General features: G+C 41.8%; 1 protein-coding gene across 2 annotated transcripts in view; it reads right to left on the minus strand.

Annotated features, from left to right (window-relative positions):
• Positions 1-23372, minus strand: part of NBAS (NBAS subunit of NRZ tethering complex) — a 353016-nt gene that overhangs the window by 158364 nt on the left and 171280 nt on the right. For both annotated transcript variants that reach the window (XM_074991286.1, XM_074991287.1), the window contains exons 37-40: positions 22111-22224; positions 20832-20955; positions 7620-7696; positions 6849-6986 (exon numbers count right to left, since the gene is read on the minus strand). In XM_074991286.1, coding sequence (XP_074847387.1) covers positions 6849-6986; positions 7620-7696; positions 20832-20955; positions 22111-22224 — 453 coding nt within the window. The remainder of the gene's footprint in view (positions 1-6848; positions 6987-7619; positions 7697-20831; positions 20956-22110; positions 22225-23372) is intronic.

Consider the following 23372-nt stretch of genomic DNA (forward strand, 5'->3'; position numbering starts at 1 on the left):
AAGACGAACGAGGCGGACTGTGAAAGTAGCACAGTCGTTACCCATTCGATATTTGAAATACCAAAAACAGCAGTATAGACTTAAACTCAAGAGCTCAGTGGTAGCCTTATGCTATTTCAGAACTCAAATTTGCCCATCTGCTTTTCAATATTAGCAAATGTCACGCATCTCTGGCTAAAATCCAAAAGACAATACCCAAAACTTAGGTCATCTGATACAAAGTACACACAGTGTGTGTAACTTAATTCACAAGAAAGCAAGTGAATTTTAATTCAGAAGACCTGTTCTCTTTCAATCCAGAAGAGATGGCCCCATAACAACACATTGTCGAAGAATCCTATCAAAATGACTGGATAGGTTCATTGATTCCATGGCCAGAAAACATTACTGTGATTATTTAGCCTGAACTGCTGCATATGAAAGGGCATAAACTTCCTTAGAATAGTTCTCTGAGCATGTACTTTAGGGGTAAAAAAATATGATAAAAAAAGAGTCCATCACCACCTTTGTCAATTTCTTCCAATGGTGGTTTACATTCAAAAATTTACAAATTATTTTTAGTCTGAATTTCTCTCACCTCAAGATGATACCTAGCCCATAAAGCAACCAAGCACACACATTCTCACTCAGTGGAAGAAATTATCTGCGTGATGAACCGTGGAATGGTTAAGAGATTATATAAGTATTTCAAAACAGAAGTCTATAAAAGATGTGATTTCATCTATTTGGAAACAATGAAGATTTAATATATTCCTAATAAGAAATTCTTACTCAAATTCTCTAAGATTGGACCAGACTGACAGTCCAGAGATTGCACAATGTGTCAATACATAGAGGTCTCAGTGTGAGTAATTAACCAAATGTGTCAGGGACTAAAAACAGCAGGGATTACGCATTATGATGATGTGTTGCCTAGGGGATTTGGTGTGAGTAAAGAGAAGATAATATACATCAAATTCTAAGAGTCTCTTTTTCATTAAATGAATAAAAAATGTTGCCCTAGGGTGCTGAGGCCAAAGAGTTACACTGTTTACTTTTGAACTAGGAATGAGCTTTTGACATAACACAATTACACAGAGAAAGCTATTCACCACTGTTTGCATTGTGTTAGAGCCCAAAGGACTCTATCAAGATTGTTGCAGGCAATGTACACAAACAGAAAAAGAAAAAAAGAAAACAACCATAGTCCATCTCATTATGAATTTACAAACTAATTCAAATCTTTCAAAAGCACAAATTCAGATACTGGGCCTATTGGAATGACTGGGGACGGGGGGGAGTGGTGTGTGAAGGGGGAGAAACCTAAAAGAGGAGAAATGCATTTAATAAAATTAAAAGAACATATTTTGCTTTCAGTCTGAGAATTTATCACAGAATGAAATCTAAGTACTGGATGGAGAAACTGACTACAGAAGGCACCCACAATTCTTCAAGGATGCCCAGCACTGGCCTCCCTAGACCATTCTAGTAATGCATCCTGTATTTGTGACTGAAGATACATTATACTCTTAAAATCCCAATGGAATTAAAAGATTAAATCTAGCCAGCAAAGCAAGATGTATGCCTTTTAGGAACCAGCCTGTGGAGTTGAATTTGCTATCAGACTTGCCGTCAGCATAAGGAGACAAATCCAGGTCCTGAAGTTTAAAAGAACACAGCTTCCAACATGAAGGCCACTATGGCAGAAAACAGTATATTGCTGCTGGCAGCCCTGCACTACAAAAGACAAAAACAAAAAACAAAAAAAAAACAAGCATTGCTACCAACATTGCCTTAAATGACTTGTGCCTGTGGAGCTGACTTTTCCATATGCTGTGTATTAAAAAAAAATTTTTTTGCTCATTTCTTTCTTGGAAACATGGCCTTTAAGCAAAACAGGGAAATAATTTGTTCCCATTACAAGGGTTTTATTTTTATGTATTTATTTTCCATTTGATCCCCCAATGTCAAGAGTGTTTCCTCCCTGAAGCTGAATCTCATCACTTTGTAGTGAATCTGAAAGGTATATTAGTGGAATTAACACAAGACGCATGAAAACAAAGAATCAACTGCAATGTGAACCTTGAAGAGAACCATCAAGAACAGTATGTTGTAGCCAGACAAAGTCTCCCCCTTACAAGCCAGCTTGCTCGCTGCCCCCACCTCCACTGAGGAGCACACAGGGCACAGAAACGGCTGCTGACAGCACAGTCTTTGATGCCCTCATTGAGGCCCAGATGTGCTAGCTCATCGTGACCCTGAGAAGCAGAAAGTACAGATAGAAGGTGAAACAGGCCAAACTGTCAACAAGAGAGGGGGGGGACCCCTCAGGAAATCACCCCAGCTGGCATTGATGGATTTGATGACCACACAACCATCCCAGAAGGGGAAGTCCCCCGCCCACACAAAAAGAATGTCTTGTACTCTCAAATTGCTTATCTCCTGTCTTACAAGTGCAAATTAAGTAAGAAATGCCCTTGTAACAAACTGGCGTCACAAAAGACAGACCAGTGTGATCTGGCACCTTAGATAAGAAAGAGAATACGTAACCCAAAAGGGGTATAAAAGGTGGGTCCAGCAGAACTCTAACTCTGAGTGCATTCCACCAACTACCTGCTGGTCGGGTCAGGTGATTGCCTCCCGAGGTCCACAACTGGGGACGCCCAACCTCGTATTCGTCTTTCCGCGGAATTGAGTGACTGATCCGGCTTGGATACGCTGGTATCGAGAGACGCAGAGAGGGTAAGATATACCCATGCTAGGTCTCCATTCTTTTTTGTGCACAGCTAAAGAATTAGAGCTCTGTAACTAGACGTCGTTGTGTCAAGATATCATTGTGTTAGATGGTAACAGATATATTTGTATTGGATTGTAACGTAACTTGTTAACACCTGTACTTTGCTACCATGTAAGTAGACAATAGCCTTTTGTAACCGCACGCTTATAACTGTAGCTTAAATAAACTTGTAACTAGTTAAGATCTAAGCCTGACTGCTGTTAACCCTTTTGTCACTACAACACAGCCGGCACAACAAAAAGAACTTTAACCGTTTGGTTACTACAGCCTGGCCATAGGTAAGAGTGCTAGCAGGTCCCTGCTCTAACAGTAAAAAAAACTGGGTTGTTTAGGACCCAGGGGGGATACCTCACCACACATTACCCGGTCACCGGCTAACATATGTTTACCCCATGAAAAGAACCAGTAGGAAACAATGTGCAAAAGTTATGACTGAAGCTGTTTCTTAAAACAAACAAACGAACGAACAAACAAAAACTGGGGCACAAGGCCATAAAATCCACAATAATAATGGCACACTTGCAACCAACACTGCTGAAAGCTCATTCAACACCCCCGAATCACTTTCACTGGAGAGGAGGAAATGTTGAGGGTTTACTAACAACAATTTTCATGTTAAAGGTTCCAATAATTTTTTAAAACTATGGAGATTATTATATGTTTATATGATAGTATGTGCAGTAGCATAAGCACCTTACACATAAATATGACTACATCACTCCCAGGACGCAAACTATAATTCTGGGAAATCACATCAAACTCATGTCAATGAAAAGTGCCATCACGGAACAACTTTGTTTCGCTTACACCACCTCTGAAGAAAAGTTATTTTAAACAATTAAGACTATACAACATTTTATTAATATTATATCCATACAAAATAATCTACACCCATGAACAAACATTGCCTTAGTTGTACAGGTATGCAAAAGCCATTGAATAAAACTCACATTGCCCTTACTGTACTCCACATATCAGACCTTGAATATCTCAACAGTTAAAAAACACTAAATAACCATTAAAATTAGTATTTTTTCTGTACAGCATGGTGTTGTTGGAAAGTGCTCTTACCTGACTAAATGCAAATGCTTTATACAATACCATTTCAAATCATGAAAACCTAGAATGCCAATAAGATATTGGAGAGCAGCGGTCTTTTCTCTGTGAAACCTATTCTTCTATAATAAAGAGTGTCCAATATTACTTTGCTCCCTAATTCCCAACAGGGGCATTGTTGTTATCCTGACTCAAAGAGAGGAGCGTGACCTGTTGCAGGAATTTCTTCAGCTCAATAAGCACATGACTTTTGCTATACTGACTCAGATAGGATTTAACTTAACTACACCAACACTGAAATGGGATGGGGAAGAGAAAGAAAAGGGCAAACAATCTTACTGAATGTGAAAATCCATTTATTAGGGAATTCATCAGGAGTACGTGTATCTGAAACTCAGATGGATAACTAGTGCTAAAACATTCTCTTGCCTAAGCTGGTCTGCATTTTAGATACTCAGTCTTAAATCATGTCCATAAGATCATAGAGCTCACAGCTCTAAATTAAGATATAGAGAAGAAAACGGTACAGTGTTTGTTCAAAGTAGTAAATGATAGAAGAATTGAATTCCATACTAAAACGAACATCACTGACGTGTTCATTCTACAGTCTGCTTCCACATTGCAAAATTGCCGTATTTCTCATTAATTTTAAGGAAAAAAAAAAGTATTCCACCTTCTTACACCTATCATATTCAAACATACTATCACAGTAAACTGAAATGCACATATCGTCTGTATCAAGTTTTCCCCAATATTAGCATTTCTGATATACACTTTCAATTTCCCCCACTTTTAAACAACCTAAAAATTTCAGGTAACAGAAATCTAACTTGGAACAATTACAGAAAAACATCAGAAAAAAACAAACAAACAGTAAACTTTGTTTAAAGAAGTCCTGTTTTGTGAGGTGATTTCTCTATTAGAAGAAACTCAAAGAGGAAACCAGAAATAAGACATGTTCCTCTATTCTAACAGAAACAGAAGTGGGACAGTTACATTAATCTGAGCACAAGGCTGAAGGTAGAAGCTTTCCAGGAAATATTGTTGAATATATAGACTGCAGTTAAACCTTTCCTTATCCTCAACCCCTAGCCTGTGTCAGCTGACAGCGGCCAGCCATAGAGTTTTAACTGCTGTGTAGACATATTGTAAAAGATCACTTCCTGATACCATTACCATTCTCCTTTATTAGAGGGCACATAACCAAAGAGGACTACAATTAAGACCTTAATTTTAAAATCACTCTCTTCTAGCTCTCTGACATTCTGTACTTCAAAGCAACACTCTAGCACCCTCATTGGTGGTAACATTATGCTTTGTGTGAAGTATGCCTTGTAAGGTATCAATCTAAAAAAGGCTTTACCTATTGAACATTAATCTCCTGCTGGATTGTATGCACACTCATTGCATCTGAAGTTGTAAATATTAACTATGTACCAGTATTTCAAATGTGTTTGTGCTTGAGGGGAGACCCACAACGTACTTTACATACAGTCTAGGCAGTACATTGTAGATGAGCCATTCAAGTCAATGGTCCGACAAACACAATGGACCATGGAAAAACTTAACTCCACCAGATGGTGCCTGAGCCCATTTATGTATAGTGGTTCTTATGACTCATCAAAGCATGCAAATGTATCATCTACACCACATAACATGGAATTCCTTCTGTCAACAGATTGCTGTAGCATAGAAACAGCCAAAAGTTGCTGCAACAAGCAACTAACTGCCAAGTACCAATATGTGAAAGTCTCTATATACAGCTACCAAAAAGAAACAGAGTGCAGCAAGAAAATCAGACACTCCCTGTTACCTAACAGTGTTCTGGTTCTCTTCTGATTGTGAAAACCAGATAAATTAGAAAAATGCAACCCAGCATTTTCTCGCAGGTCCCCTTGAAAATTTCACAACTGGAGACAAGAGCAGCTGGCTAGTAGCCTGGAGAAAACTACATTTAGGAATACAATGACTAGCTATAATTTAATTAGCACAGGTACCAGAAGTGGCAAAGACATGCCAACCTGGGCTTCAGAACAGCTCTTACAGGACTCTAGGTCCCACCAAGGACTCCGGGTAACTCTACAGCTAGCCATTGCTCCTGAATATTCAGCAGCTGATAGATGAAGGCTAACGCAGATATGTCTGCACATACTTCAATCACTCCTTCGAATACAGTGCAAACATACCCAGAGTCACAGGACAAACGACAAAACAGTGGCTCAGAAAAGCGCATTTATAGTGAACATGAGTATTTCAGCTTTTCCTCCATGTGAGGCTCTAAGGAGCTACAGGACTGCTTGCTGTTTTGGGGAATAAGAGTAAGAAAAATAGTTACTAAGAAAATAAGATACAGTGGTCAGAGAAGCAGAGCCATCAACTTGTCCAGCTGCTGGAGGCAGAAAATCTGGCATGAAATGAAGGAATCCTCTAAGCAAGAAAACTAGACCACCTCCAAATTCCAGAAGTAGAGGTATTAACTATAACTTACGAACACGGAGAGAATCTGCACTACAGAAAGAAACTGGTTAAATCAAGTCAATGTGTAATTACAATTTGCAGTCAATTTGCAATGCAGTATAGTTATGACCTAATGTACAATACATTGTCTCAAAACATGAAAAATAACGAACCTTTTGAAATAATACATTTCTTGTTTAAATGAAAAATTTGATCTTCCCCAAAAGCATGATACGATATCCATATTGACAGATGACACACATAGTATATAATTAATATTTGTGAGGTGCTTTGGAAATGCAAAATATCACTTGTACAAATATCAATAATATAACATATCTACTACACTTTTTGAAACATCTTAAGCCTGTCTGTTTACAGAACAGTAGAAGAAATAATTACAGAACAACCCAGCTGGCTATCCAAAGCGAAAGTCAGAACTGTCTCTTAACAGATTTAATATATGTTTTTTACAATAGATTTTATATTGCAAATCAATAAATAAAGGGGGTTAAAAAGAAACAAAAACCAAAAAACAACTACAAGAAAAAAAACTAACCCTGTAGAGTGGGTGGCATTTGTCCTTGAAACATGGAGCCAAACGGGCATAGATCTGCAGGCTATAGTAATAACTTGCCAGTTGAAGAGATAAAGCAGAATGTGACTGTTTTTCAAAGCACCTGTTGGCATCTATCACCTAAAGAAAAAGGACATTAACTTAGACGAAAGAATGAACAAGTTTATAACTGTAAGTGCATAAGCTTTCTGGGAGCTAGTCTTGAACTATAGTTCAGAGACAGAAGTGACTACATGGGCTTTTCTCCCACAAAAAGGGATTTAATAAATACAAAAAAAAAAAAAGGACGTAATTGCATTAAAATATATTACAAAAAACCACCTGTGTGGCTGCTGTTTTGAGCCTAATTCAAAATATTACTCATCTACATTAAAAGCAGTTCTGATTCTCCTTTATTAAAATGCTATGTCGCAAATTTATCAGCCACATTTGAGTTACTGGTATGCAAAAATGATTCACTTAGTGAATTTTAAGATCAGGATGTAGGGCTACCACTACCACTCACAACTAACAATTCAATCAAGTGTATTCAGATTTTCTACAAAGTTATCAGCCCAAAGCTGGATTTTGTAGAGATCAAGCACATGAACATTAAGCACCCCCTCCCCGCTTAAAAAAACAAAACAAAACCAGGTTTCCTAATTATAATCAAGCAAATATATGGGGATAGCATGTGCGCGCGCGCACGCGCACACACACACACACACACACACACACACACACACACACACACACACACACAGGTAAACTTACCTGTGGTAAGGCAAGTAAGTAAGCAAGAGATAAGGTCATATCATTCAGTAAAGCATCACTAGCCAGTTGTAACAGAACTGAAATACAAGGGAGAAGGGGAAATAAAACTTTAATTACTAACGCACCTGCACTTCACAGGTCACATATTCACCATGTAACCATATTTTTAGACTCTAGCTTGAAGCACTCTGTATATGTTTAATTTAACACTAATCAATGCAACCCAGTGGGGAAAAAAAAAAGATAATGTGAAATTAAATTGCAAGCCTGATTTGCCTTATCTTTCAGGAACAGTATTTATACATCCAGCAAAGATGATGAAATATTGCAGTAACAAACTCTAAAACAAACCACTGAAACATTTTCTCTGTTGATTTACATCTAAATCATCAACTGATCAGATACTTAAACTTAAATGCCCTCAAATGGGGCAAGCAAAATTGCTTTTGGAGTTTTCCTTAGGCATTCTCCTATCCTCAGTCACCTGCTGACTAGGGTAGGAAAAGTTGAAAAGCCAATATCAGGAAACACGCTGTAGACATAGAGGTCTAGTGGGCTTGGCTTATGCTGCCTGGGGACTCATCTCATTTATAATGGCAGGTCGTTACTGGACTGTCACCAAACTGTGCCGGTTGGGATGGTCTCCCTCAGCCAGATGCAGCACAGAATCAGAATACCAGAACTGAACATCAAGTCCCGTCCTCTGCACTCATAGAAGGAACAAGCAACACATAGGTCATCCTTGAAACATGTTTGTCTAACCAGCTCTTAATAATCTTGAACAATGGAAGTTTCACAACCTCCTTAGGAAATTTATTCCCGTGGTTACTGCCCAGTGTTTCTTGTCCTAGTATCAGTGGTTATTAATATTAATTTTTCTCCCTCCTTGTAATACCTTTTTATTACATCAATAAAATATTACAATATTACAGAAATCAGTGTCCCCTTGCGTGCAGGACCTTCTCCAATTTCTCCACATCTTTGCAGAAACATGATACCCAGAACTGGACCCAATACTCCAGCTGAGGCCTAATCAGCACACAGCAGAGCAGAATTACTTCTCATATAAGGCTTACAACAGCATGAAGTTCCCCCAGCTTCTGTCCCCCCCAGCACTGACAAACTGTTGACTCGTATTTAGATTGTGATCTGCTATGATTCCAAGATCCCTTTCTGCAGAACTTCTTCCCAGGCAGTCACTTCCCATTTTGTACGTGTGAAACTAACTGTTCCTTCTTACGTGGCGTAATTTGCATTTGTCCTTACTGAATTTCATCCTATTTCTCATTTGTCCAAATCATTTTGAATTATAACTATATTTTCCAAAGCACTTGCAACCCCTCCCAGCTTGGTATCCATCCACAAAGTGTATAACTTTATGCCATTATCTAAATCATTGATGAAGATATTGCACAAAACATGTCACAAAACTCAGTCCTGAAGAATCCCACTTGTTTTGGCCTTCCAGCACGACTTTGAACCATTGATAACAACTCTCTAGAGATGGCTATTGAACCAGATATGAGCCCACCTTACAGTAGCCCTGCTTAGGTTGTATTTCCCTAGTTTATAGGTCAAGAGAAACTGTATCAAATTCTTTACTAAAGTCTAAGTATACCACACTACCACTTTTCCTCTATGCACAAGTCTCGTTATCTTATCAAAGAAAGCTATCAGGTTGATTTGACATGATTTGTTCTTTACAAACATATGCTCCCTTCTATTTATCACTTTATTACCTTCCACTTCCTGGGGAATCTACATCATCAGATCAAAATACCTCGCAATGACTGCTACAACAGGGCACATCATCCTTTGATAACATATGTGGAAGCCCCACTTCATCTTAGAAGGAAAAGCTCTCAGACTCAAGAATTCAGAAAGAGACTGACATGAGGTTACTGCAGTAGACCGTACAAATAGACAAGTTAGTCACTTGTGTAGTAATGATGGTTCTTTGAGATGTGTCCCCGTGGGTGCTCCACATGAGGTGTGGGGCTTGCCCTGGTGCTGCAGATCAGAGATTTCCAAGCTGTATCTCATCGGATCGCACATGGACAGATGCGTGCTGGTCCTTCGTGCGCTTTCAGTCACGTGCGTGATCTGGTCCACATCAGTTCCTCAACCAACTGCCTCAGATGCCTCTGAAAAATATAAAGCAGAACTCCGAATTGGGAAGAACGGGTGGGTAGTGGAGCACCCACGGGGACACATCTCGAAGAACCATCGTTACTACACAAGTAAGTAACTTCTCTTTCTTCTTTGAGTGGTCCCCGTGGGTGCTCCACATTAGGTGACTACCCAGCAGTGACCCAAAAACATGGAGGTGGGTACCAGATTATATGTAGCCTGCCCCGAGAGGACTGCTGTTGGTAGGCGTGCATCATCCTCTTGCAACCGATGAATTGCGTAGTGTCTGGCGAATGTGTCACAGGACAACCATTTTGCTGCTCTGCAAATGTCCTTCAGGGAGACTCCTCTAAAGAAGGCTGTCGAGGTCGCCATCGCTCTGGTGGAGTGAATCCTGGGTGGAGCTAGCAGAGGGGTCTTATGTAATGCTTAGCACATCTTTATACAGGATGGGATATTATTTGAGATTCTTTGTGAGGATAGTCCTTCCCCTTTTGATCTGGGTGCGAGAGACAACAGCAGTCTTTTGGAAGGGTTTGGTTCTGTCTATATAGAAAGCCTGTACCCTTCTCATGTCAAGTGCATGAAGCTGTACTTCCCTATTTGAGTTGTGCGGCTTAGGGTAGAACGATGGTAGAGTTATCAGCTTATTTGTTGTGGAACTCTGAAGAGATCTTTGAGAGAAACGCATGGCATAAATGTAGTATTACTGCCTCTTTCGAGAAAACTGTGTAAGGCGGGATCGCCATTACCACAGCCAGCTTGCTTACTCTGCGAGCAGATGTGATAGCGAAAAGAAAAGTAATTTTTAGGGTCAGTAGGTGAAGAGAGACAGTGGCTAGGGGTCCAAAGGGTGGCCTAGACAGCGTGTCCAAGACCAGATCTAAACTCCATGAAAGTGATATCGGCTTCCAAGAGGGGGTATAAATTCATGAAGCCCTTTAGGAACTGTGTCGTATGGGATGGGCGAAGACAGTTTACCTTTCCACTGTGTGAAGGAAGGCCGACACAGCTACTAGGTGGACCTGTAATGATGGTAAGGAGAGTCCCCCTTGTTTTAGATCCAGTAGATAATCCAAAATCATGGGAACCAGGACTTCTGGGCGCGGGGGTCAATTGTTTGCATAAACACCAAGGAAGTGAACTGCTTCCACTTGTACACGTAAGTTTTCTGGGTAGAGGCCGGTTGGCTGCATTCTAAGACCTCTTTAATCCTTTCTGATCATACGTCTTCTAGGTTGTTGAGCCAGGGATTAGCCATGCCTTGAAGCATAGCATTCGAGTCTGAGGGTGCCTGAAGACTCCCCAGTTCTGTGGGAGGAGGTCCGGTACAATTGGGAGGGGAGTGGTCAGCAACATGACATGCGCTGTAGCAGAGGAAACCAGTGTTGACAGCCCCATGCAGGGGCTATGAGTATCAAGAGTGTCCCATCCCTCCTTGCGTCTTCCAGGACCTTGTGGATAAGTACTGTAGGAGAAAATGCGTACAGCAAAGGACCCTTCCATGATAGTAGGAAGGCATCCCCTAATGAACCCAGGCCGATGCCCGCTCTGGAGCAGTACTGAGGGCATTTCTTGTTGTAGGTTGCAAACAAGTCTATCTGAGTGAACCCCCATGTGCTGAATATAAGGCAAAGCAGATCAGAGCAGATCTCCCATTCGTGGTCGAGAGCGAAATGACTGCTGAGCTGATCTGCCTTTACCTTGCTGGAGCCTGGTAAGCATGAGGCTCTTAGGGTTATGTCATTTGCAATGCACCAGTTCCGCAGGTGGATGGCCTGTGCGCATAATGTGCGGGATCTGGCCCCGCCCTGTCGATTGATATAATACATCGTGGAAACGTTGTCTGTATTGACCCCAACTACCATGTGTCGTAGGTATTGGAGGAAGTGCTTGCATGCATTGAACACTGCCCATAATTACAGCATATTTATGGGCATTGCCACCTCTGTGTGGGACCATTGCGCTTGCACTGACCTGTTTCCCATGTGCATGCCCCAGCCTATATGGGAAGCATCTGTTGAGAGAAAAACCATGGTTTGTGGTTGGTGAAAGGGGATCCCTGACAGCAAATTCTTGGGGTCCATCCACCATTTCAGAGACTTTTCCACCTCTGCTGGAGGTGATACCTTTTTGTGAATGGAGTGTATTGTTGGCACATACACAGTGCTGGAGGCAGCGAAAATGCAGTCTGGCATTCTACACCACAGATGTGGTGGCAGCCATGCGCCCCAAAAGCTGCAGGCAAGTTAATACTTGTACTGTGGGACTGCATACCAGCATCTGTATCAGAGACTGGATAGCATGAAAACACACAATAGGCAGACAGATACACTCTCACTGTGATGGAGTCGAGGTGTGCTCCTATGAATTCTATGTCCTGCGTGGGTTCCGTAGTCGATTTTTGGAAGTTGATGACAAGGCCCAGCAAGCGGAATGTCTTCGCAGTAATGCCTATCATGCGAAACACATCTGCTCGTGAGGTGCCTTTTAAGAGGCAGTCATCCAGATATGGGAAGATAAATACATCTTGATGATGCAGGTAAGCCGACACTACTGAGAGTGTCTTTGTAAAGACCCTGGGCACTGACGGGCAGAACTTTGTACTGGAAATGTTCTGTACCCATGGTGAAGTGGAGGAAGCACCTGTGTGCAGGGTGAATGGTTATGAGGAAGTACGCATCTTGTAAGTCAAGGGCTGCAAGCCAGTCCCCATCGCCCAGGGCTGTAACTATAGAAGTAACAGTGGTCATCTTGAAACGTTGCTTGTGCAGATACTGATTGAGAGCCCGTAAGTCTAGGATTGGTCTCCAGTCTTCTGTTTTCTTTTCTGTGAGAAAGTACCGGGAATAAAAGCCTTTGCCCTGGCACTCGTCTGGGACTCTCTCTAACGCTCCTATAGAGATGAGGTGGTCGACCTCTTGTTTCAACAGCGTCTCGTGAGAGGGGCCTGTGGAGAGGGACTGGGTAGGGGGTTTTGGTGGTGGAATGGGATGGTGTAGCCAGCAGCAATAATTTCCAGTACCCATTCGTCCATAGTGATACTTCCCCACAGGCAGTAGAACGGTCTGAGGCGGTGGTGAAACAGAGGCTGAGGTGGCTGCTGGCCCTGAGTGATGGTTGTGGCATCATGATCCTTGACACAGCAGTCAAACTTGCTGCCTGGCTGCCTGTGGTGCAGGAGTACGAACTTGATGGGCATGTTGTCTAGGTGGCCTTTAACATTGTTGGCACCCTTGGTCATAGCCTCATTGTTATTGCGGTCACTGAGGTTGATAGGTGTAACGTTGCTGATACGGGTAATAGCTCTTCCTCCTGTAAGGAGGAGTGTACATGCCCAGTGTTCTGAGCGTAGCTCTTGAGTCCCTGCTGGAGTGGAGGACCGAGTCTGTGGTTTCGGCGAACTGTTTTGCCCGATCGAAGGGAAGGTCTTCAACTTTCGTTTGCAATTCCTTAGGAACACTGGATGTTTGCAGCCAGGATACTCGCCGCATCACCACTGCGGTGGCTGTGGAGCATGCTGCTGTGTCCACCACGTCTAGCACAATTTGTACTCCTGTACATGAGGCTGTGTACCCTTCCTGAACTATCACCTTAGGACTGGCTTCTTATCATCTGTGAGATAGTCCATGAGTGATATGAGTTTTGTACAATTATAAAAATTATGGTTCGAGAGGTGTGCAGAGTAGTTGGCCATGTGTAGCAGTATGGTGGAGGATGAATACACCTTCCGCCCGAATAAGTCCAGTCACTTTGCGTCCTTATCCGACACCATGAATTTGTATTGTGGTGCCTTTGACCTCTGTTGAGAGGACTCAACAATGAGGGAATTTGGTTGGGGGTGGTTAAATAAAAACTCCATTCCCTTTGATGGAATAAAATACTTTTTGTCTGCTCTTTTATTGGTCGGTGGAATATAAGCTGGGGTTTGCCAGATGTTCATGCAGACTCCGTGATGGCCTTGTCCAGCAGGATGGCAATCTTTGATGATGTGAGAGGTCTCAGATTTTTGAGAAGCTTGTGCTGCCTCTCTTGTATCTCTGTCACCTGTATATCCTGGGACTGGGACACCCTTCTGAACAGGTCCTGAAGCTGTCTAAGGTCATCTGGAGGCGATATATCTCCTGGGACAACCACTTCATTTGGAGAGGACGAGGAGGCATCTGTCTGATATGCCTCTATCTGTTCCTCAGACACCTCCTGTGCCCACTCTCCCAAGCGTTCCAAGGCGGGGGGAGGGGTCAATAACTGGCTCTGGACCTTCTATTGGAGGGGAGAAATGGTCCCTCCTAGAAGGAGGGGATGAGGACTGTCTGTACAATAACAGATTTTTAAAGAACAGTTTTTTTGTTTGTTTTTTTTTAAGAAAAGAACTAGCAACTAGTAAACAAGTAAATGGTTTTCATCTTTTCAGACATTGGAGCCAAAGCAAAGTCCATCTGCAGCTGCTGGCGGTTGAGAGGAACTGGCGTGGACCGGATCGCACACTTGACCGAAAGTGCACGAAGGACCAGCGCGCATCTGCGCATGCGCGATCCGACGAGATACAGCTTGGATATGTCCTATCTGCGGCACTGGGGCAAGCCCGACACCTAATGTGGAGCACCCACGGGGAACACCTGAAGAAGAACCAATATTGGACAGATAAGCCATGAGAGAAGCTTAGACTCAAGCACTGCCCAAAGATCTTTACCGCCACTGCGAACCACTGTCTCTCAAGCCAAAAAGGGGTCATTGATCACCTTCCAGATGTCTGTTTGAAACTGGATGCCTTAGTTATTTTCTCCTTTACCGTTCCTGGCACAGAAGTTAAGGTAACTGATCTGTAGTTTCCTGGGTTGTCCTAATTTCCCTCTTTGCAAGTCTTTGGATGACACATAACCACAGGGATTGTTCAAGTGGCATCGTGCCACAGTTATCAAGACTACAGATATGATCAACAATACTTATGCTAATAACTTGGCTTATGACAAGCACTTCTAACTCTGGCAAACTGTTTTGTCTAAACTCAACTTGTCCTGGATCCTGTCTGATGTTTATGAGAGCTCCTCACCGTCTCACTGTCAAAATCGTAATGTCATTGTTTTTGCAACTAAGGTTTTTTTGTGATGTTCTCTGTGCTTATGGTAGGAATTATAAGACCAAAACTAATGACTTGAAAAGGAACTTAGAAACATTTTATTTTTATCCTATATCCATAGAGAGGCTGGTATTTTTCATATTTTTTTTTCTTGAGAATCTTTGTGAAGCCAGAACCTGAATGACTAATCTTTTGATTTTTTCCCCAAAATATTGTTCTTAATGAGTCTATTATCCACAAACACCATTCTTTCCGACACTGAGCCACACACTACTCTCAAGCATTGCGTGAACAACCCTGTACCAAGGCCATGCCAAAAGGTGGTCTTTTACTCTTTTCGGATTTCAGTACCGTGCCCATCATTATAAGGCTGTATTAAGCTATATGACCAGTAAGAGCCATGCACATTTTTTTTCCTTCTTGTGCCCTCCCTTTGCCAAAAGTTGTACGTGGATTTAAAACAAATACTTTACCATACACAATATATTTGCACACATGTTGTAGTATATATTTTAATTAGTGAAGGCAAGGCCAAAGAAGCTCGACTTTCCTCAGCACTGGAAAGCAGTGAGGACTGTGGCTGTTTTTAAACCCTTTAAGAGTTAGTTCTGCAGTCTTAGACTACCATGTGAAAAAACAACTAATCTGCTCCCTTACTAATCTGCCTCATCTAAGACACACACAGACAAATCACCAGATGTGAATTTAAGCATCTTCATAGTCCAGTATAACACCAGACACATGATTTATTTCCATGAGTTCCTGATAATAGCTAAGTATATGAAGCAAAGCCATGAGTTATGAAAAGTCAGTAACAGTATGAGAGTTCCATTTTGCAATTAAAAATGTATGGTTTTTATGGGGATACTTTCACTTTAAGATTTCTTACATTTCATGTAATCTAACACACTACTTTTTCAGGTCAGAACCCTACACAGAGTACAGCATTAGACAGACATCTTATTTCAAAGGACACCAACAGCTTGTAAATATTTAAACAGTTAATTTCTTAAAACGGCAGGAGGTAGCTAAAGGGAACAGGATATGTAATCATAACTAGACAAAAAATGGAAATACTAAACATGAGAATGTGCCACTTTTAATGAGACATGCAAGGTTGGTGAAGTTGCAGAAAGGGACAAACTTTTGAGCACCCCCAAACTCTTCTGGTCTGGGGAAAGTAACCAGAGGGTATAAGCCAGTGGTAACCAACCCAAGCAATCTTGACAGATTGGTTGATCCTGGAGACTCTCCCAGTAGATCGCGATCTCTGGTGGTACAGCAGGGTTACAATTAAATCAGGCTCTCTCCCTGCCCAGATCCTACTCCACTCCCAGAAGTGGCCTGCATGGCCTTGCATGTATTGCTGGGGAAAAGGGAGGGCAGGAGTATCACCACACTGCTCATACTTGCAAGTACTGCCCCTGTAGCTCCCACTGGCTGGGAATAAGGAACAGTGGTGAATAGGAGCTGAGGGAGTATTGCTGCCAGAAAGGAGACAGCCCTCAGGGGCAACAGGTCACTTCCAGGAGTGGGGATAAAGCAGGTAGCCTGTCTTATCCTTGCTGCACCACCAACCAGGAGACATCTGTGGTAAGTTCCACCTGTAGGGAGACCATACTCCAGCCATAATCACTCTCCCAGAACTAGCATACTAATCCTGCTTCCCAAACTCCCTCCCAAACTACAAGGCCCTGCCCCAGCCCTGAGCCCCCTCTCAAACCCAGCATCCTGCACCCTTTCCTGTACCCCAATACTCTGCCTCAACTAGATTTCCCTCCTGTACCAAAACTCGATCCCAGACCTGGGATCCCTAACCCCTACTATACCCCAACTCCCTACCTTATGCTCAGCCTAGAGCCCCAGCCCAGAGCTCGCACCTCTCCCAAAGCCCAACCTCTACTACAGTCCAGTGAAAGTGAGTGAGGGTGGACAACTGCAAGCTGAAGAGAGAGGGAGGATGAAGTGATGAGGTGTGACCTCAGGAAAGGGGCACGGTAGTTCCCGGCTTGCCCTTAAGTTCAAAAAGGGATCTTGTGCATAAAAAGATTAGAGAGCCCTTGTCTAAGCTAAACAGAAGTTGGTACAGGACGGCTAAATGTAAAGCGGCCCACATACACTGTAGCACACCACTTAAAATGAAATGCAATTCAATGTTAGCAGACAGTAGAGTGTGCTACAAAATTGATTTAACAAACCTCAAAACCAGAAAATCTCAAGTCCACTGCTTTTAGTGGTCTAGCCCAGTTATGAATTTAAGTCCCCAGGTTTGCCTCTGGAGAGTGTTGTGCTCATTTCCTTTTACGACAAGGACTGAATAATCAGAAGAGTGTTCACCCAGAGTGCCAGGATTTTTTAATCTTATTTTTCTGTGAAACTTCCTTTGAAGGTGCACTGGTTGCCTTCACCCAGTTAACTGGGGGTGGAGCATTTGATGCACTGAAAGAGATATGGTATATGTTGGGGACAGGTACGGATACTGAAAGGTGTGTTGTAGGGTAATGACTACCATTGTAGTAAAGGTATGTTTGCAGGTTTTTCATCTGTTCTTGAAGGGTCTGGTGCCACCTTGAGTTAGGGTGCGTCTACACTAGGAGCTAAAAATCAAATTTATTAAAACGGATTTATTAACACTAGGTTTTACCCATTCGATTTTGAGCATCCTCACTTTTCCACATACTACCTACAAAATTGACTTACTGTAGCTTAAATCAAGTGCTGCCGCAGTGTATTGTGGGAACCTATCCCACAGTTCTCTGACCACCATAGCATTCTGGCTATTTTCACTTTCGTAGGATGGATAAAAAATGCCCCTCAAGTTGATGTAGGAATCTGACAACATCTTCCCACATTTCATTGTTCTCTTTCCCCTGCTACGTTAAACAAATGTCCCTTTTTCCAGATGGGGGTCTGGCTTGTCTTTATAAGAGATGTGCTTTTTATAATTGAGACAAGAGGAGGGGTAGTAAACCTACCCCAACCAACAAGTTGTTGAAAACGGAATGCAAAAGCACTGGATCTTTGTAGGCTTGGATCTGGATTTAGCCCTCCTGGCAAATAAGGTCCTTTAAAGAAGGATATGTTTAAGCAGACATGGGTGCTACACTGAAACACCAATGAATCACTTAAACAGTTATGGCTCAGGGTGGTTAAAACATCCTCAGCTACAGCCAGCCCCAAAAATCGTGACCACCCAGGGAGACTCATCACCCGCCTCTATTAACAGCGTACCTCGGCTTTAAGCTAGGTTTGGACCTGAATCTGGATCTAGGTTTCCTGGAAAAGAAGACCTTAGAAGAAGAATATGTTTAAGTAAACATGGGTGCTACACTAAAACCGCAATGAAACACTGAACAGCTATGGCTCAGAATAGGTAAAGACCCCCGGCTACAGCTAGCTCCGAAAATCGCGTCCGCCAAGGGAGACATCCCTGGGCAGCTAAAAGACCCCAGATTACAGCCAGCACCTGAAAATCATGACCCTCACCATGTGCAAGCTGTCTGGCACCTTGCGCAGCACGTCCTTTAATTGGTTTGGGGTCAAGCCACATGATGCAGCTGGGTGCGGGAAAGTTACAGATGGTGTGGCGCCTCCTGGGGGAGGGAATGGAGGGGATGTGGGGGTCAGAACAAAATATAAGCACCTGAAAAGAAGTTTCCTGTCCTATCAGACAAGCATGATCCCCACCCACTGACTCTATGCCACATGGTATGGGGTGGGGACAGTGGCTGGCACCAGGCAGTGCAGTAAAAAAGGCAGCTAGCAGGGGTACACATAGAATCACAGACCCCACAGCTGCGCTAATAGCAAAGAAAAAGAAAAGATTTTTCAGTCTCTCATGACCCTACAGCCACAGGCTTCCAGGTGCCAAATTGAAACAGTCTTCTTGTTGCCTCTTTGAGAGCAGTGGAGATGAAGAGACCAGAGTGGAGAACTATTGGGCATTGTGGGGCACGTATGGGACATGTGTGGAGGTTAATGAATTCAATTTAAAGACATGGTGCTTCCTCACTACCCTTCATTGGAATTTTAAATTTGAATTGAATGCTACACTCGTCAGGTTACTACAATATTATGATATTGATATGACCTTGATTTTAGCGCTCCATAAATCGAGCTAATGGAATTTACAGTGAGGACAGACACTTGGAAAAATCAGGCTAACTGACTTAAAATTGATATTATCTCATAGTGCAGACATAGCCTTAGTGTCTACAGGTCTCTGGGGGAGCTTACTTCTGATGAGCTTGGCAAATCCAGAGGGTTGTCTGAAGTCCAATAGAAGGGGTTTGGAAAAGGGCTCTTTCCACATGTAATTTTATATGGGTTATAATTGGTTGACAACACTCATATTGGTTCCAGTGCAGAATGGCGGATGACAACTAGGAGTCATTTCTCCCAGTATTGAAACCACCTCTGCCAGGGTATCAGATGGTGCATTCCACTTCCTTAGTGAAGTGTCTTTTTAAGTAAAGTTTTAAGTATGTCTGAATTACTCTCAGTATAGACACTACGTAAGTTTTTATTTTGGTGAAGGTAAGTTCTAAGGAATTCAGGGATTTTAAATATGAACGATGCACCAAATAAAACAGTGAAAGAAAATCTATAGTTAATTTTTAGCAAAGTGACAAAGGATATGAACTCTAATTGCAAAGATGAAAATATCAATCTGCAGATAATTTGACAGACATATTATTGCACTCTACTGATTTTCAAACTGTGCCTGTGGAACACTGAAAGTCCACAGCTATTCCTCTCGAGCCTTTTAAAAATAGCACTTCCTGATTACTATTACTCTCTTGACTTTACTGACCAACTAGCCTTTTTAAAAAAAGAAAAGACAAGCCACTACTTTTCTGCCCATCAGTGATTTGCCTCTTTGATACATTTTTCACAGTTAGAAACTGAAATATGATGAAATTTGTAAAAAAAAATACTAAAATATCACTTTTGAACACTATACTGCTTATCAAAACAAAAAGCAGTCGAGTAGCACTTCAAAGACTAGCAAAAAAGTTTATTAGGTGAGCTTTCGTGGGACAGACCCACTTCTTCAGACCATAGCCAGACCAGAACAGACTCAAAATTTAAGGAACAGAGAACCAAATACAGTAATCAAGGAGGACAAATCAGAAAAAGATAATCAAGGTGAGCAAATCAGAGAGTGGAGGGGTGGGGGGGGAGGTCAAGAATTAGATTAAGCCAAGTATGCAGACGAGCCCCTTTAGTGACTCAGAAAGTTCCCATCCCAGTTTAAACCATGTGTTAATGTGCCGAATTTGAATATAAAAGCCAGCTTGGCTGCTTCCCTTTGAAGAATGGTGCGAAAATTCTTTTTCAGTAGCACACATACCTTTGGGTCATTAATAGAATGCCCCATTCCATTAAAATGTTGACTAACTGGTTTGTAGATCTGGAGTGTTTTGATGTCTGTTTTGTGCCCATTAACCCTTTGTCTAAGGGAGTTAGAAGTCTGTCCAATATACAAAGCATCTGGGCATTGTTGGCACATGATGGCATATATGATGTTAGTAGAGGAGCATGAGAAAGTGCCCGTGATTCTGTGAGTAACCTGGTTAGGTCCAGTGATAGTATTTCCAGAGAAGATATGTGGACAAAGCTGGCAGCGGGCTTTGTTGCAGGGAAAGGTTCCAGGACTGGTAATCCTGGGGTATAGACTGTGGCTGTTAGTGAGGATCCTCATAAGGTTGGGAGGTTGTCTGTAGGAGAGAACAGGCATGTCACCCAGGGCCTTCTGGAGTGTGGCATCCTGATTAAGGATAGGTTTTAGGTCTTTAATAATTCGTTGCAGTGGTCTGAAGAAGTGGGTCTGTCCCACGAAAGCTCACCTAATAAACTTTTTTGCTAGTCTTTAAAGTGCTACTTGACTGCTTTTTGTTTTGATAGTGTATAGACTAGCATGGCTTCCTCTCTGTTACTATACTGTTTATGGATAGTTACACACATAATATAAATAAAATACACAACATTAAAAAAAATACCTTCAGTAGCTGGAAATACGTTCTCTCCTTCACTTTTAGTTTCTGCTAATTTTCCTGTCCTCAGCAATACTTCTGCAAAGCTTTCTGAGGAATTGTGATGGTATGCAGCATAGGTTCCCTCAGACTTAAAACAAAACAAAAAAAGTTGCATTGTTTAAAACCATTTTTTTATGTTACATTAGATACACTTGCATAATTTGATTCCACTATTTAAAAAAAATTATAGTTTTTCTATTACTGAATAAGATCTCAAATCATTGTCCTGTTAACTTGCATTTTTTCTTTTGACTTAATATGCTAAATAAAACCAATTATTCTGATCATGATAAGCACTGCGAAATGTGAACAGTATAGATAACAATGCTCTTCCCAAACACAAACATGATGATTTTACCTGTGTGCCTAGAACTCCGAGGCAATACAAGCAGTGTGTAAATCAACACAAAGAACGCTCATTTGCATGTTAAGTCAAGGTGAGAATACAGAAACTCTGATAACAGCATACAGAGAACAGGGAAGCAGTATTTGGTCTGGGGAAACACTTCAAAGGGATACATTTCAAGAGGATGATAAGGAGAAAGAAGGGAACCCTTCACGGTCCATTTAACTGAGGAACATTAGTTTTGGAAAAGAATGATACATTATTTAAAAAAAAAAAATCTCAATCCTGATTTGAATCAGTAAACTCTGTAAAAAGTGAGAGGATGAGAAAAATACTTTAGGCAAAGGACCAGAGCTCGCTAGTTAATCTCTTAAAAACATGTTATATATTTGTTTTATTTATTTACATGTGTTTATTTAGCCAATTCTTTTCCTACTACCTTTATTCAATGTACATTAGAACTGTCTTTGATAATAAGTTACTCTTTGCTTTACCTTAAGTAGGTTTCAGTGCTATAATATTAATAAGCATGATATAATTTGTCAGTTGATCTCTTTGGAAGTAGCTCTGATAAGTCAGAGTAACGGCTCTGAGTTTCCAGGGGCTGGATGCTCCAAGGGAAACACACTTCTAAGGGGTTTGGGTACCAAGGTGCACTGAGTCTTGCCTACAAGGTAAAGTAAGTGCTGTCAGAATCCGGAAAAATTTGTCTGGCGTTGCCAACAGACTGGGGTGTGAAGGAGCTGTTATGAGGATGAGCACCAGCAAATTTCTCACTCTCTCGCTGTGGTGGGGTTACAATGTCACTCTCCTTCCGAGTTCCTCAACTGAGTGTTAGTGTCTTTTTCAAATGCTCCTATCAAGCATATTTTAACACTTAAAGAATCTCAAACTTACTTCTGCAACATATGGATCAACAAATAGAGACTCATAAAAGGAGTGACAGCCCTGCTTTTCCAATGCAGCATTGGCTTCCGAACTGCTTTTCAATACATCTCCAAATTCTTGGCCCTGAAAGGAATAAGCACAGTTAAGCCTGGTATGATGCTAGACAAGCAGCTGCCACATTCCAGAGCCCCAAGATCATTTGTGTATTAATATAGATTAAAGTCATTGTTAACTGCAAGAGTCTTTGGAGTTCAAACTCGATGAAAAATAATGATATACTACACACAGGCTGCGTCTACACTACAAAAATAACTTCGAAGCTGCTTATTTTGAAGAACAACTTTGAAGTAAGCAACATTGAAGTAGAGCATCTACACACAACCTACTTCGAAGTTAAGCTTCAAAGTAGGGTATTATTACTCCATTCTCAGGAGTGGAGTAAGGACTTTGAAGTGGGCTCCCTAACTTCGAAGAAAGGGAAAATGTGTGTAGACTCGCTGCTGGCTATGTCTACGTAGTGCCTAACTTTGAAGTTAGTTCCTAATGTAGACGCACACATTGTTTTTACTTAACTGTCTATGCCCTTTATCGTGTAATAAGCAAACATATTGGCTATGTCTACCCTAATACCCCTCTTTCGAAAGGGCGATGCTAATGAGACACATCGGGATATGCCAATGAGATGCTGCAATAAATATGCTGCACCTCTTTTGCATAATGGCAGCTGTGGAACCTCAAAAGTGCCACTTTTGATCATGTGCAGCTCATCTACATGGGACCCTTTTCGAAAGGATCCCGCAGACATCGAAATCCCCTTATTCCTATTTGGTTATATTAATTGCAGCGCCACATTAGCATGTCCCAATGTGTCTCATTAGCACCCCCCTTTTGAAAGTGGGATGCTAGCGTAGACAGAGCTGTTGTGTAACTAAATAACCCATTGTCTACGTCTACACTATGAGAAACCTTTGAAATGGCCATGCTAATGGCCAAATGGGAGAATACTAATGAGGTGCTGAAATGAATATTCAGTGCTTCATTAGCACGCTGCCTGCCATGGCACTTCAAATATGCCGCATTTCCCTCACACACGACTCGTCTACATGGGGGTCCTTTTCGAAAGGACCCTGCAAACGACGTTTCACTAGGGGATTTCAACGTTTGCAGGGTCCTTTCGAAAAAGACCCCCCATGTAGACGAGCTAAGCATGAGCGAAATGCAGCACTTTGAAAATGCCATGGCAGGCAGCATGCTAATGAGGAGCTACATAT

The sequence above is a fragment of the Carettochelys insculpta genome, chromosome 3, assembly GCF_033958435.1.
Source record: "Carettochelys insculpta isolate YL-2023 chromosome 3, ASM3395843v1, whole genome shotgun sequence".
Lineage (NCBI taxonomy): Eukaryota > Metazoa > Chordata > Testudines > Carettochelyidae > Carettochelys > Carettochelys insculpta.